The 12018-nt window shown below is 39.8% G+C and overlaps 1 protein-coding gene across 1 annotated transcript in view; it reads left to right on the forward strand.

Annotated features, from left to right (window-relative positions):
• Positions 1-10305, forward strand: part of ARL6IP5 (ADP ribosylation factor like GTPase 6 interacting protein 5) — a gene marked incomplete at its 5' end in the record, with an annotated part of 28228 nt that extends 17923 nt beyond the window's left edge. The window contains 2 exon segments of the mRNA NM_001048073.1: positions 6243-6460; positions 9342-10305. Coding sequence (NP_001041538.1) covers positions 6243-6460; positions 9342-9514 — 391 coding nt within the window. The 3' untranslated portion in view covers positions 9515-10305.

A 12018-nucleotide genomic window follows, 5' to 3' on the forward strand; every position in this document is an offset into this window, starting at 1 on the left:
CCTCTGCAATTTTTTTGAAATAGTTTCAGAAGGAGAGATGCTAGCTCTTCTCTAAATGTTTGATAGAATTCACCTGTGAAGCCATCTGGTCCTGGACTTTTGTTTGTTGGAAGTTTTTTAAACACAGTTTCAATTTCAGTTATTGTGATTGGTCCACTCATCTTTTCTATTTCATCTTGGTTTAGTCTTGGAAGATTGTACTTTTCTAAGAATTTGTCCATATTTGCTAGGTTTTCTGTTTTATTGGCGTATAGTTGCATAGAGTAGTCTCTTATGATCCTTTGTATTTCTGTGATGTCCATTGCTACTTCTCCTTTTTCTTTTCTAATTTTATTGATTTGAGTCTTCTCTCTTTTTTGCTTGAGAAGTCTGGCTAAGGGTTTATCAATTTTGTTAATCTTCTCAAAGAACCAGCTTTTCGTTTCGTTGATCTTTTCTATAGTTTTCTTCATTTCTATTTCATTGATTTCTGCTCTGATCGTTATGATTTCTTTCCTTCTACTAACTTTAGGTCTTGTCTGTTCTTCTCCCTCTAGCTGCTTTAGATGTAAAGTTAGCTTGTTTATTTGAGCTTTTTCTTGTTTCCTGAGGTGGGCTTGTAATGCCGTAAACTTTCATCTTAGAACGGCTTTTGCTGTATCCCATAGGTTTTGGAGTATCATATCTTTATCATTTGCTTCTAGGTATTTTTTAATTTCCTCCTTGATTTCTTCAGTGATCCATTGGTTGTTTAGTAGCATGTTGTTTAGTCTCCATGTGTTTGTGGGGTTTTTTGCACTTTTTTTCTTGTTGTTGGTTTCCAGTCATATAGTGTTGCAGTTGGAAAAGATGCTTGATATGATTTCAGTTTTCTTAAAGTTACCAAGGTTTGATTTGTAGCCCAGGATGTGATCAATCTTAGAGAATGTTCCATGTGCACTTGAGAAGAATGTGTATTCTGATGTTTTTGGATGGAATGTCCTATAAATATGTATTAAGTCCTTCTGGTCTAATGCTTCATTCAGGGCCTGTGTTTCCTTCTTGATTTTCTGTCTGGATGATCTGTCCATTGCTGTAAGTGGAGTGTTAAAGTCCCCACTATGATTGTGTTGTTGTCGATTTGTCCTTTCAAGGTTATTAGCAGTTGCCTTGTATATTGTGGTGAACCTATGTTGGGTGCATAGATATTTAAAATTGTTATATCTTCTTCTTCTTGGATTGATCCTTTGATCATTATGTAGTGACCTTCCTTGTCTCTTAAAATATTCATTTTAAAGTTTATTTTGTCTGAGTATTGCTGCTCCAGCTTTCTTTTGATTCCCGTTTGCATGGAATATTTTCTTCCATCCTCTCACTTTCAATTTGTATGTGTCCCTAGAAGTGAAGTGGGTCTCTTGAAGACAGCATATATGTGGGTCTTGTTTTTGTATCCATTCAGCCAGTCTATGTATTTTGGTTGGGGAGTTTAGTCCATTAACATTTAATGTAATTATTGATATGTATGTTCTTATTACCATTTTATTAATTGCTTTGGATTTGTTTTTGTTGCTCTTTTTTCTTCCCTTCTTCTCTTGTTCTCTCCTATTCTGGTTTGACGACTATCTTTAGTGTTGTATTTGTGTTGATTTTCTTATTTGTTTGTGTATCAACTGTAGGTTTTTGGTTTGCAGTTATTCTGAAGTTTCGATGTAAGAGTCTATATACATATGAGATTGTTTTAAGTTGTTGGTCTCTTAATTGCAAGTGCATCTCCAGTGTCCTGCATTTGTACCCACGTCTTCTCATGATTTCTGATTTTGCTGGCATAATTGTACATGGATTATTTCATATCTTAACTGTATACATATCTTCACTGGTGAGCCTTGTCATTTGCGGAATTTTTGTTTCTGGTTGTGGCCTTTTCTTTTCTGCCTAGAGAAGTTCCTTTAGTATTTGTTGTAAGGCTGGTTTAGTGTTGCTGAATTCTCTTAGCTTTTGCTTATCTGTGAAGCTGTTGATTTCTCCTTCAAATCTGAATGAGAGCCTTGCTGGGTAAGGTAATCTTGGTTGGAGGTTTTTTCCTTTCATCACATTAAGTATATCATGTCACTCCCTTCTGGCCTACAGAGTTTCTGCTGAAAAATCTGCTGATAACCTTATCGGGGTTCCCTGTATGCCATTTGTTTCTATTCCCTAGCTCCTTTTAATATTTTCTCTTTGTCTTTAATTTTGGTCAGTTTGATTAATATGTGTCTTGGGTTTATTTTATGTGGTAGTCATTGTGCTTCCTGGATTCGAGTGAGTGGTTCCTTTCACATGTTAGGGAAGTTTTTGGCTATTATCTGTTCGAGTATTTTTTCTGTCCCCTTCTCTCTCTTCTCCTTCTGGCCCCCCTATAATACAGATGTTGGTGCATTTAACATTGTCCCAGAGCTCTCTGAGACGCTCTTCATTTGTTTTCAATCTTTTTTCTCTTTTCTGTTCCAAATCTGTAATTTCTGCTAATCTGTCCTCCTACTAATCTGTCCTCCACCTCACTTATTCATTCTTCTGCCTCCTGTATTCTGCTGTTAGCTGCTTCTAGTGAATTTTTTATTTCAGTTATTGTATTTTGCATCTCTTCTTGTTTAAGTTTTATATCTTGTATCTCTTTGCTCAGTGTTTCCTGTAAGTTATCCATCTTTGCCTCCAGTTTATTTCCAATGTCTTGCATCATCTTCAGCATCAACAGTCTAAAGTCTTTTTCCTGGAGGCTGGGAATCTTCTGATCACTTAGCTGATTTTCTGGGTTTTTTTCTTTCTCCTTCATCTGAGTTATAGTTCTCTGTCTTTTCATTTTTTATAGGATTTTGTTGTGGTGACCTTTTTACAGATAATAGGGTTGTAGCCTTTCTTACTTCTGGTTTCCACCCCCCTTGTGGCTGAATTTGGTACAGTGGCTTGCTGTAGGCTTCCTGATGGGAGGGTCTGGTGCCTATCCACTGGTAGGTGGAGCTGATTCCTATCCCTCTGGTAGGTGGGGCTTTGTCTCTGAGTGAGATTAGAGGTGGCTGTGTGCCTGGGGGTTCTTTAGGCAGCCTTTTTACTGATAGGTGGGACTGTGATCCCACCTGGATTGTTGTTTGCCCTGGGGCTTCTCAGCAGCTGACTGATGGGTGGGGCCAGATTTTCCCAAAATGGCCACCTCCAGAGAAAGGCATGCTGCTGAATATTCCCGAGAGCTTTGCTTCCAATGTCTTTCCCCCACAACAAGCCACATTCACCCCTTTTTTCCCAGGAGCTCCTCCAAGAACTGCAGTCAGGTTTGACCCAGATTCCTATGGAGACTTTGCTTTGCCCTGGGACCCAGTGTACGTGAAAGTCTGTGTGCGTCCCTTTTTTCTTTCTTTCTTTTTTTCTTTTTTTTTTTTTTTTTTGTCTTTTTTGCCTTTTCTGGGGCTGCTCCTGCGGCATATGGAGTCTCCCAGGCTAGGGGTCTAATTGGAGCTGTAGCTGCTGGTCTACACCATAGCCACAGCAATGTGGGATCTGAGCCGCATCTGCAACCTACACCACAGCTCACAGCAACACTGGATCCTTAACCCACTGAGCAAGGCCAGGCGTCAAACCCACAACCTCATGGTTCCTAGTCAGATTCATTAACCACTGAGCCACAAAGGGAACTCCTGTGAGCACCTTTTAAGAATGGGGTCTCTGTTTCCCCCAGTCCCATAGAACTCCTGTGCACAAGCCCCACTGGCCTTCAATGCCAGATGCTCCAGGGGCTCTTTCTCCCATTGCCAGATCCCCACACGTGGGAGTTTGATGTGGGGCTCAGAACTCTCACTCCTGTAGGTGAGTCTCTGTGAACCAGTTACTTTCCAGTCTGTGGGGCTTCCCACCCTGGACATGTAGAGTTGCTTATATCACATAATCACCCCTCCTACCTCTTGATGTAGCCTCCTCTTTGTCTTCTGGAGTAGGATATCTTTTTGAAAGTTTCCAGTCCATTTGGTTGAAGATTGCTCAGCATTTAGTTGTAAATTTTGTTGTTATTAGAAGAGAATTGAGCTCCAGTCCTTCTACTCCACCATCTTAATTCTCTATATTCATTTTCTTAGACTATTCTGAAGAGGAGATTTTTGCCTTTAAAGGTGTTAAGTATTTGCAAGAGTTTTGAATGAAATAAGCAACTTATTAATGGTTTTACTTTTAAATTCTGTGCTACTTGTTATCAACTATAATAAAAAAAATTTTTTAATAAAATAACCAAAAAAAAGTCTGTGCTACTTTTACCACTGTTTAACTCTGTTCATTTTGGTAGGAATTTTTAACTTTTTTTTTTTTTTTTTTTGTCTTTTTATGGCCACACCCAGGGCATATGGAGATTCTCAGGCTAGGAGTTGAATTAGAGCTGTAGCTGCTGGCCTACACCACAGCCATTGCAACACCAGATCCAAGCTATGTCTGCAAACTACACCACAGCTCATGACAACACCAGATCTTTAATTCACTGAGCAAGGCCAGAGATCAAACCCACGTCCTCATGTATACTAGTCAGGTTCAATAAACAATGAGCCAAGATAGGAACCCTGCAAGTTTTAACTTTTTAAAAGAAGTTTGACATACTTATATCCCTGATTTCATCCATTAAGATATGCAGTACTCTCATTCCTAATTGAAAGTATTTAAAATAGGTTTTGTGTTTCAGAAGACCAAATCAGAACTAAAATTTAAAGGGTCTTTTTAAAAAAAAAAAAAGAATCTTAGCTATCTTAAATATGAATTCCAATATGAGTATAAATCTTTCATCTTTTCTATTTCAGAGAAAGCAAACTCTTGGCATCACTGTTCATTATCCTGTCTTCCAAATCAGTCATGTTTATATTCAGAGCGTGATGAAAACACACTGACCCTCTTTGTCCTTCCCGAGCAAAATGTTCATTAGCCTCTTATGAGGGTAAAAGTTAGTAATAAATCATACTTGACAGTCACAAGTGCTTGTTAAGGATTTTGTATACACAGTGGGTTGTGGGGGAGTGGGGTGGGGGGGACTCCAATGCCAAGTCATTCTTACTCATGAAATACTTGATCTAAATTTACTCTTCGTCATGTGTTTTTCCCCATTATCAACAGTAATGTAAACATTGGCTCATGTAACAATGAAACTGGAGGTTCTGTGCTTGGAAATCTGTTGATAACCCATCTTCTAATGACACTCTGAGCCTTTTAAAGAATTATAAAGTCCTCTCTAGGCCAGAAATCATAAACTCAAATGCCTCCATGAGCCAGGCAGTTTATGTAAGAATGCAATGCAGGGCAGCTGCTAGAAAAACAATTATTAATGGCAACTCCCTGGGGACCTCTGTGTCTGAGATGCCATAGATAGTGGAGGGAGCTGAGGCTAAATGGGGAGCATTTATTCTATCTGAATGAGAAAGCATTCCAGCCAGTGGCTGACGTGGGAAAGTAGGCCTAGTTTGGTTAGATTTTCTTGTTTCCAGGAAAAGCAAGAAATCCCAAGTTTTATGGATTTTTAAAAACACATTGGAATTCAAGTAAAAGTGTCTTTAAAATTATTGTACAGTCCAAACACAAATGTGGCTGCAGGCTGGATCCAGTTCATGGAGCACCCTATGTGACCTCTGTTCACATCCATCTCTCATGGAAGCTTCTAGGAGGATTTAAATAAGCCCTGAGTGCTCAGAAAGTACACTCAATGTGTACTAGGGCCCAGGATATACAAAGGCTAAACACAGTCCATCCAAAAGAGGGGCTAGTCTTTTAAATGGTGGATGTTTCAGAGTTCCCATCATGGTTCAGTGGAAACAAATCTGACTAGTATCCATGAGGACACAGGTTCAATTCCTGGCCTCACTCAGTGGGTTAAGGATCCAGCATTGCCATGAGCTGCGATGTAGGTCACAGATGAGGCTCTGATCTGGTATTGCTATGGCTATTGTGTAGGCCAGCAGCTATAGCTCCAATTTGACCCCTAGCCTGGGAACTTCCATATACTGCAGGTGCAGCCCTCAAAAGACAAACAAAAAACAAGCAAACAAAAATCTTTAAATGGTGAGCTTCTAATGAGATGGGCTGTTTGGTGAGAGTCACGCTGCCTCGGTGGGAATCTTGGCACCAGCATTTTCTAATCTCTTTGCCTAACTGTCTTCCTTCGAGAAAGGAAATAATCACATCTACCTCATCAGGTTAGGAGGATTATATGAGACCATGTAGATAAAAGGCTTAGTAGTGCTTTGTTGTTCCTCCTCCTGACATAAGCTCCCTCTTTTCTCACATCCCAGGTTCCTGAGCCCCTTCAACATGATCCTTGGAGGCATTGTGGTGGTACTGGTATTCACGGGCTTTGTGTGGGCAGCCCACAATAAAGACATTCTCCGCCGGCTGAAGAAGCAGTACCCTACGGTGTTTGTCATGGTGGTCATGCTGGCCAGCTACTTCCTCATATCCATGTTTGGGGGAGTCATGGTCTTTGTGTTCGGCATCACTTTCCCTTTGCTGCGTAAGTGAACCAGAGTCTTCCTTTCCTGGTATCATAAAAAAATATAGGGGTGAGGAGTTTCCCCTGTACTAGAACGCAGTGGGTGGTATCTCTGCAGTGCAAGGATACAGGTTCAATCCCTGGCCCAACACAGTGGGTTTAAGGATCTGGCATTTCCATTGCTGTGGTATAGGTCACAGCCGCAGCTTGGATTTGATACCTGGCCCGGGAACTCCATGTGCCACAGGGTGGCCAAAAATGAAGAAAAAAAAATGTGGGCACAATTGTTCAGAGGGAGTTACCTATGCTGATTCAGAGGTGTGTTGGCTGGTCTGCAAACTTATCAGAATTTTCTGAAACAGCCAATCAAGTTCTAATAACCCTCAAATTGCACAAAAATGTAGTGGGGCACCTTCTCTGTGCCATTCTTTTGGGGACACAACAGTTAACAAAACAAATACAGATCCAAAGTGCTATAGCAGGAAAGTGGTAGGGCCTGCATTGGACTCCTAGCATACTGAGTCTGGCATAGAAATGAATGTATTTCATTTGGAAGTTAGCTGTTTACTTACTCAGAAGGTCATATTTAGTGTTGAAAGTTTCGGAAGTTGGCCCAGAATATAGATACCAAATACTCCAATTCTGGTGAAGAGGATTAGACATTTTCTAAATTTTATATGCATTCTTTACTGAGATTCCCAAACACGTGAAGCCTGAAATACAGAACAGATAAAATCCAGTCTCATCAATAGAAATCTGATTAAAATTATAGTATATTAAGTGACAGGAACATCCCTTTAACTTTAATAGCATTTCATTTGTACATCTATTCCACTGAATAAAATCAATCACTTGTTTAGAGTTTTGTTAGATTAAGCCCAGAATATTTATGTATATATCCCACACCTTATTAGATAAAATATGTGAATCTGGGCGTTCCCGTTGTGGCTCAGTGGTTAATGAACCCGACTAGCATCCATGAGAATTTGGGTTCGATCCCTGGCCTCACTCAGTGGGTTAAGGATCCAGTGTTGCCGTGAGCTATCATGTAGGTCGAAGACACAGCTTGGATTGTGTTTGGCTGTGGCTGTGGCGTAGGCCAGCAGTTACAGCTCCAATTGGACCCCTAGCCTGGGAACCTCCATGTGCCGTGGGTGCAGCCCTAAAGAGACAAAAAGACCAAAAAAAAAAAAAAAAAGAATACGCATAAGCTCAAAATGAAGGAATGGAAAAAGATATTCTATGCAAATGGAAACCAAAATAGAACAGGGATAGCTATACTCACATTAGACAAAAAAAAAAAAAAAGAGAGAATCTGCAAATTCAAACTTTTGGACATATTCTTCAGGTTTTCCTTATGTACTAAAGGCTTAGTATTTCATTGATTCTGCTTAAGCACACATGGAATAAAACACAGGCCAGTATAACAAAATGTATCACAGGTGGAGAGCCAAGGGTTCAAGTTTCCATTCCTAGACCTTTGGAAACGTGCCATGTTATTTGGACCAGTTATCCTATATGGTCTGTAATTCGCTATCTATAAAGTAAAGAACTTAGATAAGACCAGTGATTCCCACACTTTGGTGCTTGTGAGAATCATCCAGGATGATTTTTTAAAATATAAATTTCCCAGCCACATTCCCTTGGAGATCTCAATTCTTTGGGTCCACAGTGGTGCCCCAAAAACCTGTATTTTTTATTTATTTTTATTTTATTATTATTATTATTTTGTCTTTTTGCCTTTTCCAGGGCCACTCCCGTGGCATATGGAGATTCCAGGGCTAGGGGTCTAATCAGAGCTGCAGCCACTGGCCTACACCAGAGCCACAGCAACGCGGGATCCGAGCCACGTCTGCAACCTATGCCACAGCTCACAGCAATGCCTGATCCTTAACAACTGAGCAAGGCCAGGGGTTGAACCCAAATTCTCATGTTTCCTAGTCGAATTCGTTAACCACTGAGCCACAATGGGAACTCCAAGAACCTGTATTTTTAGAAAACTCTTCAAATGATTCTGTCCCTTTAGATTGGGAGCCTCCAGAGAACATGCACATGAGTGCCTCTGAAAACAAAGGCTCCAAAATCACCTACGTCAGAATCATCCACAGTGCTTACTGAAATTTTACATTCTGGAGCCCTACGTCAGTCTTCACAGTCTGAATCCAGACTGTGGAGAGTGAGATTTTGTCTATTTAACGGGCTCTCCAGATAATTTGTATATGCACACAAATATGAAAACTGCTGGTATAGATCACCTGGGGTGTCTGTTTAAAATGCAGATGCCCAGGCCTATCCCTTTAAGGTTCAGAAAGTCCAGCAGAGGGGCCAGGGAATCTGTTTCTCAATAAATAAACTCAGGTAATCCTTAATGATCAGACACCTTTGGAGAACACCAAGGTTACACAAGGTCCATGAAACCCTTAGCTTTTTACCTAGAAACCTATATCCAACACTGGAAATCTACCCCTTAGGAGGCAGCTTCTAAGAGGATTTCATCAGCATGCCTCTTGCAGGGAACAATATACAGATAATCCCTGCACTGAGCATGAGTTCTTTTCTGGAAAACTTAGTGTTAAGTCAGTTTTTACGTAGGTTGGAATCCCATGATTTGCTTTGAATTTCAGGGCACTTAAATAGCCTCCAAAAGGTAAGGATGTCAGTGTGTGCAGGAAAGAGCGTGGCTGGCTGATTGTGGTCCTTCTTGCTGAATCCACTTGCCGTCATACACAAGGAAAACCTTATGACTTTTCAAAGAGCTTTCTAGAAAGTCTGAGGATCCATGAAGAGACCTGTATTGATTAGAGAACCCGATTGAACTTCTTAATTGAAGTTTTTACAAAAGGGGTGAAGGGGAGAGAGAGAACTGTAGCTGTGGTGCTAATCACATCTCACTTCCCTGTAGTGATGTTTATCCACGCGTCGCTGAGACTCCGGAACCTCAAGAACAAACTGGAGAATAAAATAGAGGGAATCGGTCTGAAGAGGACGCCCATGGGCATTGTCCTGGATGCCCTAGAACAGCAGGAAGAAAACATCAGCAAGTTCGCTGACTATATCAGTAAAGTCAATGAGTAAATGGAGCTGACCTGGCGATAGGGTTGCTGCAGAAATCGACGTGCAGTGTGCCCTTGTCCAGACCTATTTTCCGTTTGTGTTTCTGACGTAGGAGGTTCCTGCACCATCCAACCATCCGTGGCAGCGTGCACGTAGTGGCCATGCTGTTCACATCTCTGCTTTTACAGAGAGCAGGCCTCAGAGACTGAAAAAACCACCCTCCTATTGTGTCTGAAGTTTCAGGTGTGTTTATGGAAGCTGATAGGAAATGGAGCACACCTATTTTTTTTAAGGGGAATACAAATAAAAGAATCATGGATTGTATAGCAACAATACAGTGATCTTGTGGGAAAAAATTCAATTGTAAAATATTGAGGCAGTATGAGTAAATGAAAAGACTGTTAAAGTAGATGATGTCATGCACTAGCCTGTTTTAATCTGCCCCCCCATCCTCCTCCTCCAAAAAATTTCCTTGTTAGAATTATAATGTGTAGGGTATATATTAGTTTTGTTTTTATTATTACGCTTTTAAAATCAAAGATGATCTCCATCACTTTGCCTCCTGTTTGATGTGCAGTGGAAGTTGGATAAATCAGTTTCTAGTTTGTTTACAAAGCTAGCTGTTTGTGAGAATATTTTGTCAACTTTTTGTCCGTTTTTGAAAGGCTAGTAATGTGTTTGCACTAGCAGGCATTTGTTGCAGACTAAATGCCATCTTCTTTAAGGAGGTTACAGTTCTGTAACCTGTATTATTCTCAATGGTCTTGTTTAAAAAAAAAAAAAGAAAAAATCAAAATAAAACTTGAGTTCTGTTTCTGTTGCACAGTTTTTCTTGTTCTAAGGAAAAAAAAGATGTCCACGGTAAATGTTTCCCTTTTTTCTTTATTGTTTAGTTTTTAACTGGAACATTGAGAAAGAAGGAAACAAACGTGCATTTTACTCATTCCTTAGGGCAGAAAGAGGACATGAAGAGCTGATCTTTTGAAATCTGAAAAGCATCTTTAGATGACCGAGCAAAAAGGCTTTTTAAAAAATGGGAACGAGGAGTTCCCGTCGTGGCGCAGTGGTTAACGAATCTGACTAGGAACCATGAGGTTGCGGGTTCAGTCCCTGCCCTTGCTCAGTGGGTTAAGGATCCGGCGTTGCCATGAGCTGTGGTGTAGGTCGCAGACACGGCTCAGATCCTGCATTGCTGTGGCTCTGGCGTAGGCCGGCAGCTATAGCTTTGATTAGACCCCTAGCCTGGGAACCTCCATATGCCACGGGAGCGGCCCAAGAAATAGCAAAAAGACAAAAAAAAAAAAAAAAAAGAAAAGAAAATGAGAGTGATGAGCAACTTCTGCAGTTCATAAAAATTTTAGATAATTCTTGGTATCTATAAAAGCCAAGTTTTTTTTAAAATAAAGCCATTAGAATTAAGATAGCATGAGTTTTTTTTCCTTTACTTTCTTGTACTTACCATGTATTTAGCAATAGGTGATACAAAATGTTTTGCTTGCCAGCTAAGTGATTTCATAGATGAATAGAAAATATTTAGGTTTCCCTTCATTGAATTATGAAGACAGTTGGAGCAGTAGTAATTGAAGAGACTCTGTACCTCCTAGAATAAGTAGCAATGCATATGCCACTCCTGATTTTTCTTGCATTTTAATTCCACAGCCAAACTGCAGCCTTTGTCACTAGCACAGTGACATAACCATGACTTCATACACATGGTCTAGAACTTGTACCCTTAGCAAGCTATCAAGAATAAAATTTATCAAAGGTTTTTTTGGGAGATGAGACTTTATTTACTGCACCTCTGTGTTAAATGTCTGAGAAACTCAGTGACAACTCTATCTATGTACAATGAGGGTGTTCTATACAACAAAATCACTCAGCTTGTGCTTCAAATAGTGTTTAATAAAACTTTAATACTCTATTCATTCCCAGTCAGGGTAAAATCAAATTCTGATGGGATCTTTTTTAAAACCTGACATGGGTTTATACATATTTTAGGCCCATTTTCTACATGGTGAATTCTGCAGACTAAATGTAGCAAATTTAGAGAAAGTGACAATGTGAATGAAAAAATATAGTCATTATAATTACTAATGGTTGGTATTCAATTCTGGAAGGATTATAATATAAAAAGCTAGCATGGTAATTCTATAAATTGTTTCATTTTAAAAACAAGTTAAAATCTTCATTAAGATGTTTAGGGTGGGAGTGGGTGAATAGAAGAGCAGAGTTCTGTCTTTGGACAAAACCTGTAGACTGAGGCAGTAACTTTGAACTGGAATCATCTTTTCTTTTTGCACATCTAAGAGTAAAGTCCTCTTTCAGGACTATTAACACTTTTTGAAATTCCTGATTTATTTATTAATACTGGTGCTATATAAGCAAACACAAAGGTTTTCCAGAACTTCAACTCCTCTCATTTACATTAGGCTTTTAAACATTTTCAGAGTGCTTTGTCCCATCAGAGTTTACCCTCCTAAATGCAGAGTATGCTAGACATTTTTAAAGTGTTATTTAGTGCAGCC

Source organism: Sus scrofa, chromosome 13 (assembly GCF_000003025.6).
Source record: "Sus scrofa isolate TJ Tabasco breed Duroc chromosome 13, Sscrofa11.1, whole genome shotgun sequence".
NCBI classification, from domain to species: Eukaryota; Metazoa; Chordata; class Mammalia; order Artiodactyla; family Suidae; genus Sus; species Sus scrofa.